This window comes from Aureobasidium namibiae, assembly GCF_000721765.1.
Source record: "Aureobasidium namibiae CBS 147.97 unplaced genomic scaffold scaffold_13, whole genome shotgun sequence".
Classification (NCBI taxonomy): domain Eukaryota; kingdom Fungi; phylum Ascomycota; class Dothideomycetes; order Dothideales; family Saccotheciaceae; genus Aureobasidium; species Aureobasidium namibiae.
Window position 1 is genome coordinate 840,164 of NW_013581196.1, and position 20,247 is coordinate 860,410.

The following is a 20,247-nucleotide window of genomic DNA, read 5'->3' on the forward strand; positions in this document are numbered from 1 at the left end:
TCCTGTCACCCTCCTGCGCAAGATCCTTGATCGCACACAGCCTAAGTCATCATCCAAGGCATGTCGGGTCATAGCCAGGCCACCACCTATGCTTCGATCCATTCTCTATCTGCAAAGATGGCGTTTGTCTTGTCAGCACTCTCATCCAGAGGACAACAAGATCGACTCCTCGAAACGCCAAGTTCGAATATTGGGCTGAAGGAGAAGAAACGTCGAGGGCACAACTATGACTACTTTATTATCCGCAGTACGCTCCTGCTCTCGCGATCTCGAAATGACACAAGGTGATTGTGGGTATCGAAGGAAGGTGCCAAGGGGAAGAAGGACTGTCAGTGAGAGGGGAAAGGGCAATCTACATACTACCAGATTACGTTGTAGGACTGTAGTACACTTGCTCAATCTTCTAAATGTCATGAGCGCGAAAGAGTATTGAGAGGAAAGTAGAGGAAGAATGCTTTTTGTTTTTCGTTTCCATACTCTTGTAAAAACACCTTGTGAATATCGACAAATCCCATCATATCCCTAATATGCAAGCAACATACTTCTAAGCAATCATATCACCCTTCTCATTCTCCAGAGTGGCAGTCTCCATGCCAGGTCTCCACTCCTTTGCCCATCTGGGCCACATTCTCTTGTACAAACTCATACCCACAGCATCCATAGGGTTGATCTTGCCATCGAACGTAGCCTTGAAGTAACCATGCGTACCCAGCGATTCCTTGATGTAACCGCTGCGTCCGCGCTTGGTCCAGAGCTGAATGGCCTTGAACCACGCCACGTCTTCCTCGTTGAAAAACATGTAGCGAATGGTGACCAGCTTCTTGTGGATCTTGTAGGGGTGACCGGTGAGGACGGCACGTTTGGCGATGATGCGGTTGGTACTGGGGGCGACTGACGTGCCAGTGGCGACAAGTGTGTAGAGGGGTTTGTTGGCGGAAGAGTCGTCGTCCATGGCGTCGTCCTCCTCGTTGTCTGAGTCGGCGGGAGGTGGAGGGATGGTGGAGGTGCGCTTGAGGTACAGGCAAGGCACGTGGCCCCATGTGAGAGGACCGATGAAAGAGGCCATGCCTGTTTGACCGGGGTGCAGGTAGCGGTCGAACTTGTGCACGTTGTTGGGAGTGTTGCCTGCTTGCGAGAACAGGGGGTTGATGACCAAACGACGAGAGCCGCATTGCATGATCAGCTCGTCCTTGGACTTCAATGGTGCAGGGTAGTCGCTGCTGAGTGTGATGCTGTGGTTGACCGAAGTACGCTTGTGCTCGTGGCGGAGCAACGAGAAGATGCCTGTCGGTGTGGGGAGAGTCTTGAGAGTCTCAGGGGAAGAGTCGCCCAGACGAACGTAGACGTGAACACGGGTACCAGGAGCAACGCCGCCAACCAGGGCTTCGCTGACCATGCGGTGCTCTGCTGCCTTGTAGTTGGCAATTTCAAGCAGGCGCGACCACTCTGCAGGCTCATGCGGCTTGTCCTCGTCCTGCTCCCACGCACTGGTGCGCAGACTCTTGAGACCTCTGTAACGAGCCAGTCTTTCGCGAGCTGACACGTTGGGGTGCAGTTCGATTTCGTCTGGGAACTCGAGATCCTCGTCGGCCTCGGCCTTTCGTGACTCGCGGTAAGCAGCCAGTTGCTCGGCCTCTTCTTCGGGTGATCGGTCTAGGAACATCTCTGATTGTGGGTATTCTGAAGGAGCGTATTCCGTAGGTTCGCGAGGAGCAAAGCCCTCAGTACCATCGGCGGGAACAGCGTCCTCCATGGCATCGTCCATCTCCTCGTCACCGCTCTCTAGATCGGAGCCAGAGTCGGAGATATCTCCAACGTACCAGGCAGACTGGTATTTCGAAGTACCTCTGGGCAGCTTCTTCGGTTTTGATGCCTCCTCGTCCTCGTCCTCGTCAAAGTAGTGGTGGTCGTCCAGCAAAACACCCTTACGTTCCGTGGCAGCTACTGAAGGGGCGAAGTCTGTCATGGCCGTCTCTTCAGGTGCAAGATCGGCAATATCGTCCTGGTCCTCGGATGGAAGCTCAAGAACACTGTCCTCTTGAGGAGTGTCATCCATAGCCATGTCATCAGCCGAGTGTTTCTTCTTACTTTCCAGAGGTGCAGCGGCCATAATCTTCTCAATCTGGAAGTCACCCCAGTCTCCAACTTGAAGCAGTCTGTCGGCCTTGAGGCCTCTTCCGCGTACGGTTCCGGTGAAGACGACAGTGTTCGAGGTATCTTGGGGCCAGGCCATATCATCGACTAGCATCCAGCTTCGTGCTTCTCTCCAGTGAATGCCCTTAGGTGTAGTAGTGCAAAGCGAGCGGACGACGTTGGCGCAATCCTGACGGGCGTCCAGAGAGTGTACGCGCTCCTGAGTAGCGAAAAAGTGGGTGATGAAAGACTTGAGCGAGCCCAAGACTTGCGGGCGTCTCTTTGCGGGCTCGATCTGGTCGAGGCCTTGGACCAGAGTAATGACATTCGACACACCCTGACTTTCAATGGTACGCAGCATCTGCTCGCCCACAGGATCCACCTCTTGATCGGCGCTCAGAAGGAAAATGACAAAGTCGGCAACACGGCAGGCATCCAGGGCATCGAGGACATCGCGACGTCCGAGGGTAATGAATTGGAGCTTCTGCTTGAAGCGGGCGACATCGACTTTCCAGAGGTTCGAGTTGGGAGCATCGTCCTGGATGTCGACGCTGCGGACGAGGTTCTGAACAGCGGTGGCGCTCGAGATGTCTTCACAGAGAGGAATGACGGCGCAAATTCGAGGAGCAGCGTTCTTTCCGTGGAAGACGTTTGTCTGGCGATCGTGTTCGGCGTCCTTGACCAGGCGCTTTTGCTTGGCCTGGTTGCGGCGGTCCAGCTTGGACATGATTTGCTGGTGAGGAGTCTTTCTGGTTCCACGCTCAAAGCCTACTGACTCGACCTTACCTGCACGGTGTTAGCGACTGGAAAATGATACAGAGTGTCTCTCCACATACCCTTGTTCTTGTCCTTGATCGCGCCCTTGCTCATGTGTTTTGACTTGTAAGGCTTGTGAGCCTGTTTGGTCGTACTCCGGTGGTGATGTTCTCCCGGCGCCATGGTGAATGTGTCTTTGCTAAAGGTGGTGAGTGCACAAGACAATTGGGCGGCAATACATAAAATTTCCGTCGGGCCTGCAGAAAGTCGCTTCGGCGGGGCATGTGCAGCTCGGCGAACCTGCCCTTTTCGGCGACAAAGTCTGTGCCCAAAGGCCAGGGTCCAAGAAGCTTCTCACCATGACGTTGATGTCGACCGACTCGAGCATGTGAAAGTCGTCCTCAACCTGCAACCCCAAGTCCGAGACTGCCATCATGACTTTTGACTCTTCCATCAATCTCTCCACATGGACGACCCCGTTGCCGAGATCCCCTACGTGATCGCCCTCCTGACCGAAACTCCTCCATCCCTACAGCAGGCTACCGTCAACAAATACTTCACACAAAATGCCTCCTTCACCCACCCCTTCTGCCGCACCGGTACCTCAGCCCATTCCCGATACTTGATCGAGCGCATATACCGGTGGTACAAGATCATGTCACCACGGATCACCGCAAAAGTCCACAGCGTCTCCTACGACGACAAGAACAAAGTTCTCTACGTCGGCCTGACCCAGGTCTTTGCCATTTGGGCCGTTCCCACCCACCGATCCGAAGTCTCGCTCGTCACAGTACTACATCTATCGCCTCAGAGAGACCCAGAAGATCAAGGAAGAATCAAATATTACATCTCTAGCCAGAACGACCTGTACCAGACGGACCAATTCATCAAGTTCATTCTGCCCTGGATCGCCATCGTCGTGCCCATCTGGCAGTTCTTGGCCACCATCTTCTGCGTCATTGGCAGTTATCTTTTTGCTCCTGTTACCTGGTGGGAGGAGCATATGCAAGATCAGTTCACGAGGCCTGAGAGACCTCCAAAGTGGAGCGACGCACGATGATGATATTCTTGCAGACCCGCTACACTATATTCATTCGATTTCATGTCAACATTCATGCACCTTATCTTGGAGCTTCCACATTCTGTCACTCGTCACATCAGACCTGCGCGTTTCACTGTAACATTCTGATTGGCACTTCTAAATTTCTTTTGTTGAAACATTTTCATTGTTGGACTGACTGAATCCTCACCTTACTATCCCAAACTCCGGCGCGAAACGCCAAAGCTGACGGCAAACGAAGATGGTAGACATAAGGGGAAAGTTAGTGGGAGACTTACCTGGACATATTACTCAGGAATGAACGAATCTCTAATCAGGGACCTACCCTCCAACGACTCAACCAAAACTCTTCTGAGAATCCTAGCGTGTGTACCTAGCGAGCCATTATCGGTCGATGTGTCAGAAACGCCAGCAGTCGAAGCGTTGATGGACGAGCTCTCAGAGCCAGCGACACAATCAACAGAATTGATGCTAGGACTACGGATAATCTCGGGTTGATTGACGCGAACAGATCTGATTTTCAATGTCAGCTTAGGACGTTCACTACGTGGGTGAGCAACCGAAACAGAAGGATTTCTCACAGGACCGCGAACATTGACAGGTTGTGCTTTTTGGAAAGAGACAGGCGTGGCAGTTCTCAAGACAAATCCTTGCATAGCGGCACCATTGACGGCTGTGGATGAGGCTCTGGTCAGACTGATTGGAGTGGCGATGTCGGCGATGGCGAAGGTATCAGCGTAGGGCGTAGTTGCGAATGCAGAGAGATTGGTGTGACCGTCGAGGTAAGAGTAAGTGCTCATGCGATTGTATCTAGCTTGATCATAGTCGGGCTCAGAGGCAGTCGAGGAAATTTCTGGGCTTGGTGCAGAGACTGGGCTGATTGGTGCACTGTCAAAGTGAGTATTCAAAGCAGAAGGCGAGATGGGTGAGACAGGCTCAGAGGGCTCTGAAACTACAGGAGGCTGGGCAGGAACAACGACAGAAACACCAGGAGGGAGTGGTTTTCTACGAATTGGACCGCGAACAGGCTGGGGTGGAATATAGCCTGGAGCACCGGGTAGTGGAGGGGTCAAGGATGGTATAATCGGAAGAGGTTTGTACTCGGTCTGGTAACGTTTGGGCATGGGTCTCACTATTGGGTGACGAGCTGCCTGAATCTGCGGACTTGAGTTTCTGCGTTTTGGAGGGGTTGGAGCACGACGAGGTGTGCCTGGGCTGAAAGAAGGTTGAGGCTCTTGAATAACTTGAATGTTCAACTTACCACGAACCTGCAGGCATCGAATGCAGCTACAAGAGCGAGCGTGGTGGTTAGTGTTACGATCCAGATGCAGGAAGTTGCGAAGTCGAGCGAGTCTGCTACCCTTTTTGGGTGCACGAGTCTGCTTTGGAGCGTTTTGCGGTCCAGCCGGAATAGTCATATCTTCCTGCATCCAATAGGCCATGCCCGAGTTCATACGGCGAGTGTTGGCTGTAACGGTAGCGTACATGATGGTGACAAGTTACTGGATTCTGGAAGATTAGAACGATTGGTATGTTTGAGGGGCCCTGGAAAATAGAAAAGATGCTGCTCCTTATGACTGATCGCGAAACAAGGCAGATGGATTGTCTTGTCTCATTCTCTCGCTTTGTTGCTGCAAGACAATCGACAAAGCATGTCGCTCTCCAAGGAGATACTACAATGGAGTTAAAGATCAAACACAAAGAACGTGCTGGAGTCAAAGACACGAACAATGCATATACGCCGTCTGTCTAATCGGCTCTATGTACGTGCTACGAGATTATGCAGGGACTGATCGATGCTACGCGTTGGCAGGAGCGACAGAAGTGGTCAGACGGAAAGGTGCGAAGTGGTGGCGGCGTTGTTGCCAAACTCACCAGAACAAGCATAGACTTCTCACCAACAATGTGAACAACACACATTCACCTACGAACGGTCGCAAGTATTCTATCAATCATCGAAGCATCAAAATACACACCACAGTATCAAGAAACTTTCCACAAGAGCATCAGCCAATTTCAGCAAACCTTCCCCAAAGCATCAGCCGAGTCCAAGAAACCGTATGCCACGTCGGAAGTCCCTGTTGATCGGCATAGACTATACAGGAAGCGAGAATGCGTTGGACGGGTGTCACCAAGATGTCGACAACGTGGCCGAGTTTATCAAATATCGAGGCTACCAAGACACCCCACAAGACCAAGTCGTTCTTCGAGACGATTTGGCCAACGAGTATTCGCCAACAGGACACAACATCCTAGCGGCCATCGACTGGCTGGTCAGCGAAGAACATACAACATGTTTCTTCCACTATTCCGGTCACGGCGGTCAGATCAACGATCCGAATGGTAGACGTCCATCAGGCCTCCTTGATACCATTGTACCCGTCGATTTCGAGGACAATGGCCAGATTGACTCGGATATGCTCCATCAACATCTCGTGTCTAAACTGCCACCAAGCAGTACTCTTTTCCTCATCCTCGATTGCTGTCACTCCGGCTCAACCCTGGAATTGCCGTTCGTCTACCGAAGTAGTGAAGACGGCGAGATTCATAAACTTAATACGTACGAAGCTGGAGTTGCACTTTTGAAAGAAGCGAAAGAGATGATAACAGGCGATTTTAGCCTCGACAGAGAAGCTCGCGCTCGAGACCTCTACGCCGGAGCCACTTCGTTTTTGCGCAGCTTGAGACACAACCGACAGTTGACCGGTGTCGTAGCTGACGACTTCGCCCACGAGTAGGAATATGAGAGGAAGACGGTCACCATGTTCTCTGGATGCAGGGATGAAGAAACCAGTGCCGATGCTCAGATCAATGGTGTCAGTGAAGGTCAGTATTATATCCTTGCTTGAACAATTGGCTGGTACCTTGTCTCACTACAAGCTAGGCGCCATGAGCTGGGCATTCCTCGAAACCATGAAGTCCAATGGAGCTCCAACTTACAAGGAGGCAGGTAATCTTCGACATTATTCGTTTGGCTTGACTAACATCACTCAGGCCTTGCACCTGACCCGCGCCTTGTTGAAAGCATCCGAGTACACTCAAGTAATAACATATCTCACTTGAATATTTGCAACACCTGCTAACGATCGACAGGTCCCTCAACTTTGCGTTGGGAGTGAGATGAACCTAGACCAGCCATTGATTCTCTAGTGTTACCTTATCCTCGATGGTACCCTGAGAGCACCACGTTGCTGTCGCATGCAAAAAAGGCGTTCGATCCGCTGTATATCAGGTTCTGGGTATGTCAAGCTTATACCGACCCACAACTTGGGAGTGTGATGGTCTAATAGGACAGTGTCGATTGCTCGGGCTTTGCACTCGTGGTCACCCTTACTCTTCCGACCTTATGTTTCTAAGTTCCCAAGCAGTCCTACTCCAGATCACAGCGCGAGATGATTCATAACTCTGATGTTCCCATTCACACGATATCTCTTACTCGAGCGATCATGATATTGCTATACCTAAACTTGATTGGAGTCGGTGATATAAGACATCGTTCCGTTTCTTAGTCTTGTGTACCAGCTCTTGAGTAAGACTGATGCAGTGAAGTGCGGTCGAAGTTTTCCTGCTGAACCTGAGTTTCACTAGCATTGTGACAGACAAGATCCATGCCCTGTCTTTGTGTCTGGTGTTTGAGAAAGTCGCATTGTTCTCGTCATAGAAAAAGGTTCATCATGCATGCGTTCTTTGTTTGTTGTTTGTTTCTTTGTCTCTTTGTTCGATCACGATCGTCGGAAAACTGATAACTAGAGTCAGTACCGCTTAGCTTGTCTACTGATAGCAGGAGCTCACAACACCCGGTACGACACAGATTACAAAAGTCTTTCCAAGGACGCACTCCACCCCTCAAGTTCCTACTACTATTTCATATCACTAAGTCAGTCAATTACACAACATGAGAGGCGACATACTTTCCGTCTTCATCGAAGCTAATCGTTTCCCTCCAGCCATCAACGGACATCGTTATTCTATTCTCAGAGCGGAGTCTGACGCCGTTGCTGATCGACTGTTGATCATTGTCAGCAAGAATAAGAAAGACGCCTCCAGAGCCTCTCACTCGTATGCAAGCTCTGACATGAACAGACTTTCTGGGAACCACATCTATGAACTGGAAGCTAACCAGATTTCTGCCGTGGACCAGTGCCCTGCTCAATCGCTTGAACTGCCTGTTCTGCCTAGAATAAGCGTCATGTCTGCTTTCAACCCCTTTGACGAACAACTCTCTTCACCACCGAGCCCTGTTCCCAATCAACTCAAGCCTGCTACTGAGGCTGACACACTCCCTTCGAGTCCGTTGACTTCTAGGCCACCCACCAACTACCTGCCTTTCATCCCCCCGACAGCACCATTTGATCCCTACAAAGAGAAGTATGAGCCTCACCCAGCTGGACCCTATGGTGCCAAAAAGTTCAAAAACAGACAGACGCTGAGTTCTGCACCTTTCGGGTTTGAGAGACCAGTCACACCTACCTTCTCTGACACAACCTCAAGCTTCTTGCACTTCTCCGATACAAACTCGCCAACTTCACCTGATCAAGCTGGTGCTGGTGCTGCGTCTTCTCCATCTACAAGTCAGATCTCTTGCTCACCTCCTAGAACACCTCTCTTTAGGCCCTTCAAGATCCCTCGTAAACCGCTGCCGCCTGGCGCGAAGCCGTTTCCTCCTGTTTCTTACACGCCACCTGGTTCGCCAATTCGTCACGACTCACACCGCAACACTGTCAACATCGAAACTGCTGTTCCTCAGCGTCCTCATCGTGCACCCACAAACACTGCTCGCGTCCGCTCACCCTCCAGGAACCAGACCACTAAAAGAAAGCCAGGACTCGACGTTCACAAGCATCTTCCTCCTTCTCCTTCTCCTGCTCGTCCAGCCAACACTTCTCAATCCCAGAACCCTGCTCCATCGAGCAATTCTCATAGTAGAAGAGTTTCGAGACCCTCTGATCACGGTATGCAAGTGCTTTATATGAGCAGTGCAGAGTATATCGCCAGACCTGTCACAGCTGCTGACCGTGTGCGTAGCGAATTGAGAAATGTCAAGGAGAGAGCCTTGGATAGAATCTTTAAGCTCAGGCGCTCTTGAACGAGGACTGTTTCTAACGTTGGAGTCATTGTTTGATTCTTAGCTGAGTGTAGGGTATAGCGTCTGTTAGTACGGGTCATCTTGCATTGGCATCAACTTGTTAAAATATATGTCTCAACTTATTGGCCTTGATAAATATGAAGATATACTCTCTGATATTCCACATCCTGCAGAAAAGGTCTCCTATCGATGCTTATAACCTACACGTGTGCAAAGGTTTGTCACGCGTGTAGTCTGTGAAGATGCATGGTTGCTTTGGTAAATCGGGAGCTTCCACTGAGAGTTTGTGACACAGTCAGCTCTCAATGGAGTCGTCTACCCTCTGAAGATTATTGTGCCTTTGCATACCATTCTATTCTTCCGCAGAGAGGAGCTTAGGGAGTGAGGGCGCAAAGTCTACATCTTCTGTCCTCCTATTGAGGAGATCCACAGAGCAATTGCTATAGAAAGGCATGGTGATTTCCAATTTGAAGTCGTGTCCAAGGAGAGCTTGAACCTTGTGAACACTCGCCTGCAAAACTGTGCATCTTCAATATGTGTGCCCGTAATTGTTAGTCTCGAGATCATCTCGACTCAACCAATACTGCGATACAAGATGGTAATCAGCTGTTCAAATAATATGTCTCTATGCTTTATAGTCTTATACGTGCCCTTCTTCTCAATTGTAATAGTACCACCGCGCAGAGCAACATGGTAGCGACAACAAACATCCCGCCCATTGGTGTGACAGCATAAGTCTTGTCCAATGTGTAGCCAGTCTCATAGCTTGCAGCGAGATATGTTCGAGAAGGCTGAACGTTCTTGATTCTTCGTGTCTTGCTTGATGCAGAACTGGCTCCAGGTGTAGAATTGGAAGTCTGGAGCGTGCTACCAATGAAAACGACAAGTACAGCAGCATACGCCGCTGTTGATGCAAATACATCGTGCCTTCGTGCGGTGGTGATCCAGAGGATCGAGAATGCAAAGCCGGGCGTCAGGACGCTGAGTAAGATGAGACGACCGTGGTCTGACTTCCAGAAATATAGACCAATGATCGCGCCGACGAGCCAGGCCACCACAAGACAGACGCTTATCCATGTGATGACCTTGTTCAGACGTTTCCATTTGGAGAGGCTGGTCATACCGGTCGTTTTGTCCTTTATCATGTTGCGGAGTTGGTGTTTGCTCTCAACCAGACGGGTGAGGGGATCTCGTTCCACTTGTGGCGCCAATGTGCAAAGATCTTTTTGGTTGTCCTTGCACAGATGGAAGGACATAGCGCCTTGTATGATAGCGTGTGATTCGGCCTTGTCCTCCCAATGGTCGTGATCATAATCATCTTCATCGGGTTGCACAAAAATACGGCCGTTCGTCTCAATGTCATCATGTTCGGGCCTCTCGAGAGCGAAAATCTCGTTCATCAGTTTCAAAGCTTCGTCTGGCATTAAGGTCAGCAGATATAAGTCCAAGAGCCAGAAGAACTTATTTACGATATTCTTTCACTTTGACCCTGATCTTCTTCACCAATCGCATCCTTGCTATCATCAATTCTTGTTTCCTAGCTTCTTCCTCGGATATGTTCTCGGTCGTACACTCTTCAGCATACTCAGCCTCGGCCTTGAGTATCGTCCAGTCACCCAGATGGTTGACCAAGGTCTCGGGAATCAGATCCATGTCTAGTCTTTCTACCTCACTCTCCAATGCTGATAGCTCGCTTTCCAGATAGAGTAGGTTGCGCATAGCGAGACGGTCGAAGCGTCGAAAGATGGTTGTAGACCGTAATGGATCGGAGGAAATAAAGTCTGAGAACAATCTGTAACCGTCGACCATCTTCGCCGCCACCAATCTTTGGCCGACCGGCGTCTGGGTGCCAGAGATGGCGGCTGGTGTAGGCGGAGAACTTATCGCGGAGTTGGGAGACATTGGACGGAGTTCTGTTGTGGACGTCATGTCGTGTGGATCCACAGAAGAGCATAAGTGGGCTGGAAGTATGATGGCTGGCAGAGGAGGATTTGTCTCAGGTATTGTCTGTCGCCAGTAAGAGTTTCTCGAAGGGGAGAACCATATTTCAGGCGCGGAGATGAGGCATCCTCATGCACCTCGGTCCATTGATATGACCAGGAAGCCATGATATACGAGCGTATGGCGTTCGATATTCTCGTGCATACTCAAGGCTGTGCTCAATGTTCGTTCGGCATGCATATATAACTCGAGGCGCGACTGCATGATCATGCAGACTCGCAGAGCCTGCCGCCGCACACCGGTGATCCGTGTCACACATGCGACTCGATGACAAAGCGATTTAGAGCCAATGGGATTTTCCGAGTGCGTTGCAAGTGACGAATATTCGGGCACATGCTTATGCGCTTGTGACTATAACAAACTCGATGTGTTGAGCTTGTAGACTTGGATGCGGAAGTCCCGAACGAGTGCACTGTCGAACATCGGAAGCAAGTTCGAAAGATTGCTGGGTGCGGTCTTGATATTAACCCTCGCCAGGTCTATCGATCCTACCTACCTCCCCATGTGCAACGTTATGTCACGCGGACCTATAGAAATGCACAGTCCCTTTAGTAACTAGGAGGTATCCATCGAGAGGCGTGGTCTCATCGGCTCTCGGTGGACTTTACTGTCGTCTGTAAAGTACTGTGCATTTTGATAGCCTTAGCGCCTCCCACATGTGGCCGTGAGAGCGGAGTGGAAGTGACGGAAGTGAACACACGGGGTATCATTTCAAGTCGGTGGTTAATAAGCCAAAAGAGGGAACCGCGCTATGCAGGCCAGTTTGGAGTATATTGTGGCGCTGCGGCGCAGCCTGTACTTTCCGTTTTGGTCATGCAACAAAACATAGCCGCCGTAAGACAGGCGAGGATTGTTAGACAAGGCTGTGCCACCCTTTGTGTTGATTGGTCAGCCGTATGTGCGTGTGCAGGCGCAGCATTGTCATTCCTGCAGCCACACAAACAAGGCGCAAACGTGAGACTATTTTCAATTTCCGGTTCCATCATTCTTAAGGACTCACATGTTCCGTATCCTCTCAGTAGATGCGCTTGCACTTTGATGAAGTATACAAAAGCAAAATCCTCTTGAACGAAAATATTCCGAACGAAAAACAAAAGACCACAGCTGATACTGAACCGACGATTTCATCATGATCCTGGACAAGGTCGACTTCTCGCATATCGCAAGTGCTTTCAAACTGCGCGATTACACATATAGCGGATGTAATCCTGCCAGCTTATCAATGCCTGTAGGCCACAGTAAGCATTATTTCATCTTTGAGCAAAACACGAGAGTGTCTAACAGACGTGCAGAACCTGATGCTGCAGCTCGAGAAAGAGATATCTTCGAGCGCGCAAAACAGCGACGTCGAGCAGAAGCAGAACAAGCAAGACTCAAGTTGGCCAAGAAAGAAGCACGAACACGTATCCGGCAGTTTGAAGACCAACGACGAATGGATGACATCGACATCAGAACTCCAGAAAGATCTACCGATATCGCAGAGAGGGACTCAGGTGTGTTCTTCTTCGAGGACCCAAAAATTGTTGCCAGCAACGCAGAGACTGTCGCAAAGATCGTCTCCAAGTGGAGAGCCAGAGCCAGATGGTCCAAAGCACTCCAGAAAGTCAGAAGCATAAGCTCAGGAAGCTTGAACGTCTCACCATCCGGACAACCTGCGCGAATGCAGCCAGACCTACTGTGTCCAGGCACCCCAACAAGAACACGCGCATCGTCCACAAGTTCAGTAATGAGTGCACCGCATTCAGATACTTCTCTCTTGAAGCAGCATTCGAACGACTTGTTGTCACCGCTGGCTCCAAGAAGAACCCGCGCCTCGTCGACTGATTCTGTCAGACTGATAGTGACGTGAGAATACTGGCTGTCGATTCAGCCTGAACATGAAGTTGTTGATGATGATCGTGCTTTATCAAAACGAGTCAATGTGATTACACGCCGATTTGCTGGAAGTGCGTTGGAATGGCTGGTTGCGAGTCGCGACGAAGTCGCGACATGGAAGCCAAGCAGATCAAACGCAGGAATTTGCAGACAGCCGGCTGGTGCTGATGCTGGATCTTCTAAGTCGGGAAATAGTTCGGGTCAGGGAGCAAGCGAGTATCCGTAGCAGCGCTCACCATTAGCAAGCACCAGCATTTTGCGTCTTGTGAAAGATCGAAATATTTACATGTCAATCGGTTGTGTTGGCGATGCGGCGGCAGCTGCATTGCCAAGTCTGGAAAGCTGGGGGCGGGCGGGAGATGTCACGTGCTGCGAAGCTTATTTTCCCAAAACATCACCTCCTCCGATCCATATGGAATATTCAACAGATAGAGAGCAGAGACAACTGAAAGCGAGAAAGATCTTTATTTTAGATGGAATCTATCTCTAATACGAGCGATTCACAACGGGGAATAGTTAAAGAAACGTCATAAACATAGCCCTTTTTAATCCGGGACGCCTGGCCAAATGCCTTGAGTGCAACAACATAACCACTCTAGAAGTCGTCTTCGTCAGAGAAGACCTCCTCGCCTGTAGCAGAATGATTAGTAAAGGTCATCGTTGTTATTAGGAAATCTTGATTACTTACCACGCTTGCGGCGGGCCATGCGGTCCTTCTTCTTCTTGCGAAGCTCAGCACTTGTCAGCTTCTTCTTCTTTTCGGCGACCTCGATCTTGTTGCCCATAGCATCGAACTTGGGCTCATCGTCATCAGCCTTGGCGTCAAGTCTAGGTCCGGCACCTTGTCCCTGAACCCAGTTGTGACCGGAGGGAGTCATGCGACCATTTTGGACAGCCCAGACTTCCTCGGTCAAGTCCTTGGTGAACTCGGCAGAGTGAGTGATGATGATGACACCACCCTCGAAGGACTTGATGGCCTTGGACAGAGCACCAAGGGAGTCACGGTCGAGGTAGTTGGTGGGCTCGTCGAGGACGATCAAGTGGGGACGTTGCCATGAGCAGGCGGCAAGGACGACCTTGACACGCTGACCACCAGAAAGACCACGCATGCGAGAGTGAGAAACAAGCTCAGCGTCAAGACCGAAGTTGGCGCAGTGCTGCTCGATCTCCTTACGGACAAGAGGGCGGAACTGACCAGAGGCAAGAGCCTCCTTCTGGTCAACCTCGGCAACCATCTTCTGATGCGACTGCATGATCTCGGTACGGGGGATCCAGGCGTTGTCGGCGGTCATCATGGGAGTCCACTTCTCGTTCTTCATGCCGATGTTGTCACCGAGAGCGAACGAACACTCGTACTCGTAGGAGTTCTTGAACTTTCTACGCGAGTGGATACCAATGACGCGACGCATGGTACCCTCAATTCTGTAGATCTTGTCCATAGCCTTCTCGTCCTCATCGGTGACGATCTTGTTGGCACGGTCCATAGTCTCACGGTCCTCACCAGTCTGGAAACGCCACTGGATGTACTCGGAAGGAGTAGAGTCGAGGTGGTGATCGATGTGAGCGAAAGCGTGCTGCTTGATGTAGGCAATACGGATGTTCTCGTGGTGGTAGATCTCACCCTTGGTGGGGATCAGCTCACCGGTAAGGACGTTGATGAGGGTAGACTTTCCGGCACCGTTGGGACCAATAACGGCAATACGGGAGCCGAGAGAGCACTGGAAGGAGCACTCCTCAATCTGGGGCTTAGCAGTACCAGGGTACTGGAAGGAGACGTTGCTAACACGGACGATGGCCTTGGCCTTGGTCTTGACACCCTCGAGGAAACCGGGCTCGGGGAACTTGAACTCCATCTCGGAAGCACCAAGCTCGTAGTATGACTTAGCGGAAGGAACACGCTTGACGAACTCGGAGAGCTTGCCGCGGTATCTCTTCAGCTTGAAGCGCTCGTAGTGGATAACGTGCTGGATGACGTTGTCAAGGAACTTGGAGTCGTGAGAGATGATGATGGATGTGCAGGGGGAGGTAACGAGGTAGTTCTCGAGCCATGCAACGTTCTTGACATCCAAGTGGTTGGTAGGCTCGTCGAGAAGGAGAATATCGGGCTTCTCGAAGACGGCACGGGCAAGAGCCAACTTCATCTTCCAACCACCAGAAAGACCACCGATAGGGCCATCGAGCTGCTCCTCAAGGAAACCGAACTCGATAAGGGTGGTACGGACCTCAGAGTCAGGAGTCTCGACACCGACAGCAGCAAGCTTCTTCATGGTCCAGCCAATGACAGTCTGCTCAGTGTCGTCAGAGTCGAGATCGTGCTCGACGTAGACGGTCTTGACTTCACTCTGCTTGGGGAAACCCTCAACCTGCTCGTTGTTGATAGCACGCATGAGGGTAGTCTTTCCGGAACCGTTGGGGCCGAGAAGACCGTAACGCTGACCACGCTTCAGACGAAGGTGAGTCTGGTTGAGCAAGATCTTGGCACCGTAGGCCAAGTTGAAGGTGCAGTTACAGAGATCCTCACCCTCCTCCTCATCGGGCTCGACATCACGGCCAGCCTTGGCAAGGGGAGAGGCGTTCTTGCGGAGCTGCTCAGCGACGTTACCAGCCTCAGCCTCACCAACGATGACGGTAAGGAAGGGAACGGTGTTCTGGGCCCAAACCATGGGTTCAACAACCTTCTCGTCGACGAGCTGACCGCCGATAGCACCAACGTAGTTGACAATGGTCTCGAACTTGTCGGCCTTGGCACCAACGATGGTCTTGAGGTGGGCGGCAACGGTGGCCAAGTCACCATCCTTGGAGATCTCGGGGGCCTTGCCGTCAACAACGTGACCAACACGGGTCAGAGTGTCAAGGGCCTGCTTGGTCTTCTCACGGGCCTCGGGGTCAGCGAGGTTGTCGTTGTTGCGGTTAAGGGCGGGCATCAGCTTGGGCAAGAAGGAGGCGACAATCTGGGGGTCCTCGACAAGCTTGCACATGTTGTCGACAATGACGGCAGACTTTCTCTTGATGGCGGTCTCACGCTCGTTAAGACCACGCTCGAGAAGGGGAACCATGATGGCGAGGGTGGGCTCGTGGACGTCAGTGACGAAGGTGGTGGCACCGAGCAAGTGGATGGTCTCGGGGACGTTCTCGGGCTTAGCGATACACTTGATGAGCTCAGGAATGAAGCGGTCGATATCCTTGTTGACGATAAGAGAGCAGATCTTCTCCATGGTGGAGTAGGCGGCCTTCTTGACCTCGTTCTTGGTGTCCCACATGGCCTCGGAGACGATGGGGATAAGCTCAGGAACACGGAGAGCGGTCTGAATGGGCGAAGACTCGGACAGAGCGACGATGCACTCGAGGTCGGTCATCTTCTCTTGCCACTTCTGGGCGTTGTGGATGGACTCGACGAAGTGGGGGATAAGGGCCTTGACAGCGTTGGCGTTGGCCATGCGGGTAATGGCGAGGGCGGCGGCCTGGGCAGCGTTCTTGACGGGGACGATCTTGTCACCGACGGCGGCGAGGACGGCGGGAAGAAGGTCGACGAGGTAAGGCTCAACAGCGGAGCTGACCTCGGAGTGCGAGGCGATGGCCTTGATGGCATCGCAGGCACGCTCACGGGCGAGGGCGTCCTTCTTGTTGGAGAGGGCCTTCTTCAAGGTGGCGACAGCCCTGGAGAGGGTCAGCAGCAGTTCACTGCGGTATACACGACACGGCGACTCACTTGGTAGGGGCGTCCTCCTCCTCAATGTCGCCGTTGATGAAGATGGCGATCTCCTGGGAGACACCGTTGATCTCATCCTGGGCCTTGGAGACGTTCAGCTTGGCCAGGAGCTCTTCGAGCACCTTCAGCGACTGCTGGTTCTCAGATTTGGCTTGTTTGCTTGCCATTTTGGTGGATGAGTAAAAGAAAGTCGACGAGGCGAGCAGGGGAGTCTCAAATAGTCGACGCTGGGGAAAATTTCTGCCGGCTCAACAAGTCTTGGCTCCTCTGACCACCTGGCGTCTCTCATCCTCTCGCTCGCCGGGCGTGCGTGCCTGTCCGTGCGCCGCCTCGCCGTTGATTTGCCAACTCTAGCTCCGACAATAACTGTTTTTGCCTCGCTCCTTGCCACATTCAACACATATCTGCTTCCCCTGTGAACATGGGAAAAAGCAAAGAAATAGGGTTAGCTTCTTCACCGAGCACTCTTCTAGAATACTGAATCAGATGCATGTATTCGCCAGAAAATATCGATAACCATGTAGCACTTTTATTGGCTTAATACAAGCTACTCGATCCAGGCTCGTCTTTCTCCCAGACGCAGAACAATACTTCAGTCTTCTCACATTCTATCTTGCCTCCTGTCCGTATCGTCTCTAGCATTCCCGAGCGAAATAACTGTGACTTCTCCATCATGTGTACTCCGACTAGACTCTTCACCGTGGATGACACCAGCTTTGGTCATCTTTAGACCACACACAAAGGTAGCACGGTCGAATGCCAGTCAGACTGCCTCTTCATATCTCAACGACAAGACACAAATACTAAATTAACAGCGTTCACGAAGAGAACAAGAAGAATTGTGTCACTAATTTCAGAAAGTAGGACGAGTCTTCCACTTAAAAATCGACAATATGGAAGAGTAGTAGAGAGGTGAAATTAGCGATACACAACCGCTGTTAAAGACTAGAGAAGCTCAGGAATCGCGAAAGTCTGCAGCATCAGAAACCCATAGATAGGTCATGTCGATGCTACTCAATAAATCGGCTGGTTTTCTCCGTCAGCATCAGATGCATATTCTGGTTCTAGGCAACAAGGTATGGTGTGTACGACCCCAGACTCGGTGTGCGAAAAGGCCCACCTCTCTGGGGGATAGCGCTGTCTGTGTCGTCACAATAGAGAAAGAATCAACGACCAAGCGTTTTTGGTTGTCTGTTGTTTTTGCAATGGAAGTGACCGTCGTGGATGCAAAAGTGTGCTCGCAATGTGCGGTCGACTCTGGAGATCATTCGGTGATTTATCGCATAATCTCAAAGTCTAATCACTCGGGTGTTCCCATCATAAACACTATTTTTCGAGGTAAATGATGGGCAAGCAATAGAAGAAAGGAGAAAATATCGTTACCAGAGCACATGTGCAGTCTCCGGAACGCATTCGCTCGGTGCTAGATATGACAGTCATGCTTACCTTACAGCGCAAGGCAAGCCAGCGATTCTATCCTTACGCAGCTTGCGAGGCGTGGATCTCGTCTTCATTCTGTAGGCCTTGATACTTCTACCAGACCTGGGATATTGATCTGTCGAGCACACACTTAAGATGCGAAGGGAACGCAGAGCAACTGAGAAGTCATAGCTCCCTATGAAAATTATCATCTCAACGCACAGGTCTTCCCAAGTGGTAGCAAGGTCTAACGAGAGCTGATGGCATTACGCCTCTCGGTGGACGCGCTCTGTATACTAAAGAAACTGTACATATGTCTGGCTATCTGCGTGACGCACCCTTGCACATGGGGAGGTTGAACCTGTTGTCCGAACATCGCCCATGATAGACTGATGTTACATTGAAAAGCAGATGGCAACACTTCAGCAGTTATCAGTGATGGTCACAGTCGTAGAAGATATCACATACCTTCGAGCGGATCTCCCGTTAAGTCTCAGATTCCGTGGTGGATATCGTGTTTACCTTATGGCAGGCTGCATGGTCCTCCTTACTCTTGTGAAGCTTAGCGAATTTGAGCTTCCTCTTTCGTTTAAGAGCCTCGATCTTTTTACCCTCTGCGATTAAGGGGTCTGTTTATCATAGCTCTTGGCTTGAAGTCCGGGTCCTGTATCTTCGCCCTGTATGTGGTTGTGACATCTGGTTGTGACATCTAGGAGCGTCCTGATAATCTTTTTGACTGCGAGTTATCATCCTCGACGATTTCTATTGTTCCATGTCACAGGGTTACGCCCTTTTACCTCAATAAACCGCTCCTGTGATCAAGCTCTTCTTTAGCACCCGGTTGAGAGACCGCAGTGGCCAACGAAAAGATTTTTTTTTTGGGAGTTTTTTGGTTTTTCTGGTTTTTTGTGCTTTTTAGTTCATGAGCAAGCCTACTAGGAGGCAGCAGACAAGCATACCCATGAGAGCGTAGCCGAAAGACATGCATACCCATGAGAAGGCGGTCTAGAGACAGGCCCATGAGGAGGCAGTAGATAAGCATACCTATAAGAAGGTAGCCGAGGAATGAGCCCATGAGGCAGCTCAGGGAAGCAAGCCCATGGAAGAGCAGCAGGTGGGAGCAAGTCTGTGAGGAGTCAGCAGGAAAGGAATAAGCTCAGAGATCGAGCAGCAGAGAGGAAGCAGGCTCAAAGATCGAGCAGCAGAAAGGAAGCAGGCTCAAAGATCGAGCAGCAGAAAGGAAGCAGGCTCAAAGATCGAGCAGCAGAGGGGAAGCCAAAACTCAATTTAAAAAACATGGAAGGTGAGAGCAGACAAAAGAAAAAAAAAGGTGACAGAAGAGGCCCAGGATGGGGCAAATAGAACAGAATAGGAAAAAAGAAGAGGGTCAAATCGTGGCTTGGCCGCCTGCACCGGCACCACCAGCATCACCAGGGCTGCGTTTGTGCCTCTTACGGGGTCCGGATTGCCAATGGTCGTCGGCGCTTCTCTTCTTGTTCTTCGTGGCGCCAGGTTCTTGGTGACCTCCATGGCGAGGGGGACCGGCAGAGGGCTGCTGCTCGATATGCTGTGCGAGCTGCAGAAGATACTGCATTTGTTGCTGTTGGTGTTGGTGCTGCTGCTGCAGCTGCTGCTGAAAGTGTTGGAGCTGGATTTGCCGATGCTGTTGCTCCTGCTGCAGTTGTTGGATCTGCTGGCCGTAGCCAGGGTGGAAATTCTGTTGGCCGTAGCCGGGGTAGTTGTTCTGTTGGCCGAAGCCAGGGAACGTGGTGGATGGGCCGAGGCCAGGGGAGTTGTTCTGGTAGTTGGAGCCAGAGAAGACGTTTTGGCGGCTGCGGCCGCGATCTGAGGTTGATGCTCCACGGGCGGCTTCTCTTCTGGGCACACGGTCAGTAGCAGAGCGGAGAGGATCTCCGAAGCGACACTCGTCGGCCGTGTGATGGAGGTTTGCACGCGGAGTCCTGTTTCCGGATCTGCCGCAAGGCACGAAACCATCTTCACCGAATGTGGCGCCTTCGACGGTGACAAATCCAGGCTCGCCCCATTTGGGCACCGACGAAGAGATGCTGGAGTTGGCGGCGCGTGCGGTGCTGTTGTTGTTGGGAGCAGACATTGTGATGTGTGATGTGTGATGTGTGATGTGTGATGTGTGATGTGTGATGTGTGATGTGTGATGTGTGATGTGTGATGTGTGATGTGTGATGTGTG

General features: G+C 51.2%; 9 protein-coding genes across 9 annotated transcripts; 4 read left to right on the plus strand and 5 right to left on the minus strand.

Annotated features, from left to right (window-relative positions):
* Nucleotides 1-544: 544 nt before the first annotated feature.
* M436DRAFT_65660 (DUF663-domain-containing protein) lies at nucleotides 545-3,072 on the minus strand (the record flags this gene model as incomplete). Its single annotated transcript, XM_013570163.1, has 2 exons — nucleotides 545-2,919; nucleotides 2,970-3,072. 2 exons carry the CDS (start codon nucleotides 3,070-3,072, stop codon nucleotides 545-547), a joined length of 2,478 nt encoding a protein of 825 aa, XP_013425617.1.
* A 283-nt stretch (nucleotides 3,073-3,355) lies between these two features.
* M436DRAFT_83818 (uncharacterized protein) lies at nucleotides 3,356-3,949 on the plus strand (the record flags this gene model as incomplete). The annotated part of the gene is made up of 1 exon (XM_013570280.1): nucleotides 3,356-3,949. One exon carries the CDS (start codon nucleotides 3,356-3,358, stop codon nucleotides 3,947-3,949), a length of 594 nt encoding a protein of 197 aa, XP_013425734.1.
* Nucleotides 3,950-4,236: 287 nt separating this feature from the next.
* Nucleotides 4,237-5,436, minus strand: M436DRAFT_65662 (uncharacterized protein; the record flags this gene model as incomplete). Its single annotated transcript, XM_013570164.1, has 1 exon — nucleotides 4,237-5,436. The coding sequence occupies one exon, from the start codon at nucleotides 5,434-5,436 to the stop codon at nucleotides 4,237-4,239; it is 1,200 nt and encodes a 399-aa protein (XP_013425618.1).
* Nucleotides 5,437-6,009: 573 nt separating this feature from the next.
* M436DRAFT_74599 (putative metacaspase) lies at nucleotides 6,010-7,012 on the plus strand (the record flags this gene model as incomplete). Its single annotated transcript, XM_013570281.1, has 4 exons — nucleotides 6,010-6,660; nucleotides 6,697-6,775; nucleotides 6,834-6,899; nucleotides 6,993-7,012. 4 exons carry the CDS (start codon nucleotides 6,010-6,012, stop codon nucleotides 7,010-7,012), a joined length of 816 nt encoding a protein of 271 aa, XP_013425735.1.
* Nucleotides 7,013-7,844: 832 nt separating this feature from the next.
* On the plus strand, nucleotides 7,845-9,035 carry M436DRAFT_83822 (uncharacterized protein; the record flags this gene model as incomplete). Its single annotated transcript, XM_013570282.1, has 1 exon — nucleotides 7,845-9,035. One exon carries the CDS (start codon nucleotides 7,845-7,847, stop codon nucleotides 9,033-9,035), a length of 1,191 nt encoding a protein of 396 aa, XP_013425736.1.
* Nucleotides 9,036-9,667: 632 nt separating this feature from the next.
* M436DRAFT_51086 (uncharacterized protein) lies at nucleotides 9,668-10,964 on the minus strand (the record flags this gene model as incomplete). Its single annotated transcript, XM_013570001.1, has 2 exons — nucleotides 9,668-10,452; nucleotides 10,505-10,964. The coding sequence occupies 2 exons, from the start codon at nucleotides 10,962-10,964 to the stop codon at nucleotides 9,668-9,670; spliced, it is 1,245 nt and encodes a 414-aa protein (XP_013425455.1).
* Nucleotides 10,965-12,165: 1,201 nt separating this feature from the next.
* Nucleotides 12,166-12,860, plus strand: M436DRAFT_65666 (uncharacterized protein; the record flags this gene model as incomplete). Its single annotated transcript, XM_013570165.1, has 3 exons — nucleotides 12,166-12,274; nucleotides 12,321-12,529; nucleotides 12,567-12,860. 3 exons carry the CDS (start codon nucleotides 12,166-12,168, stop codon nucleotides 12,858-12,860), a joined length of 612 nt encoding a protein of 203 aa, XP_013425619.1.
* A 646-nt stretch (nucleotides 12,861-13,506) lies between these two features.
* M436DRAFT_51609 (elongation factor 3) lies at nucleotides 13,507-16,787 on the minus strand (the record flags this gene model as incomplete). Its single annotated transcript, XM_013570087.1, has 3 exons — nucleotides 13,507-13,541; nucleotides 13,600-16,568; nucleotides 16,621-16,787. The coding sequence occupies 3 exons, from the start codon at nucleotides 16,785-16,787 to the stop codon at nucleotides 13,507-13,509; spliced, it is 3,171 nt and encodes a 1,056-aa protein (XP_013425541.1).
* A 2,639-nt stretch (nucleotides 16,788-19,426) lies between these two features.
* Nucleotides 19,427-20,152, minus strand: M436DRAFT_65668 (uncharacterized protein; the record flags this gene model as incomplete). Its single annotated transcript, XM_013570166.1, has 1 exon — nucleotides 19,427-20,152. One exon carries the CDS (start codon nucleotides 20,150-20,152, stop codon nucleotides 19,427-19,429), a length of 726 nt encoding a protein of 241 aa, XP_013425620.1.
* Between the last annotated feature and the right edge of the window lie 95 nt (nucleotides 20,153-20,247).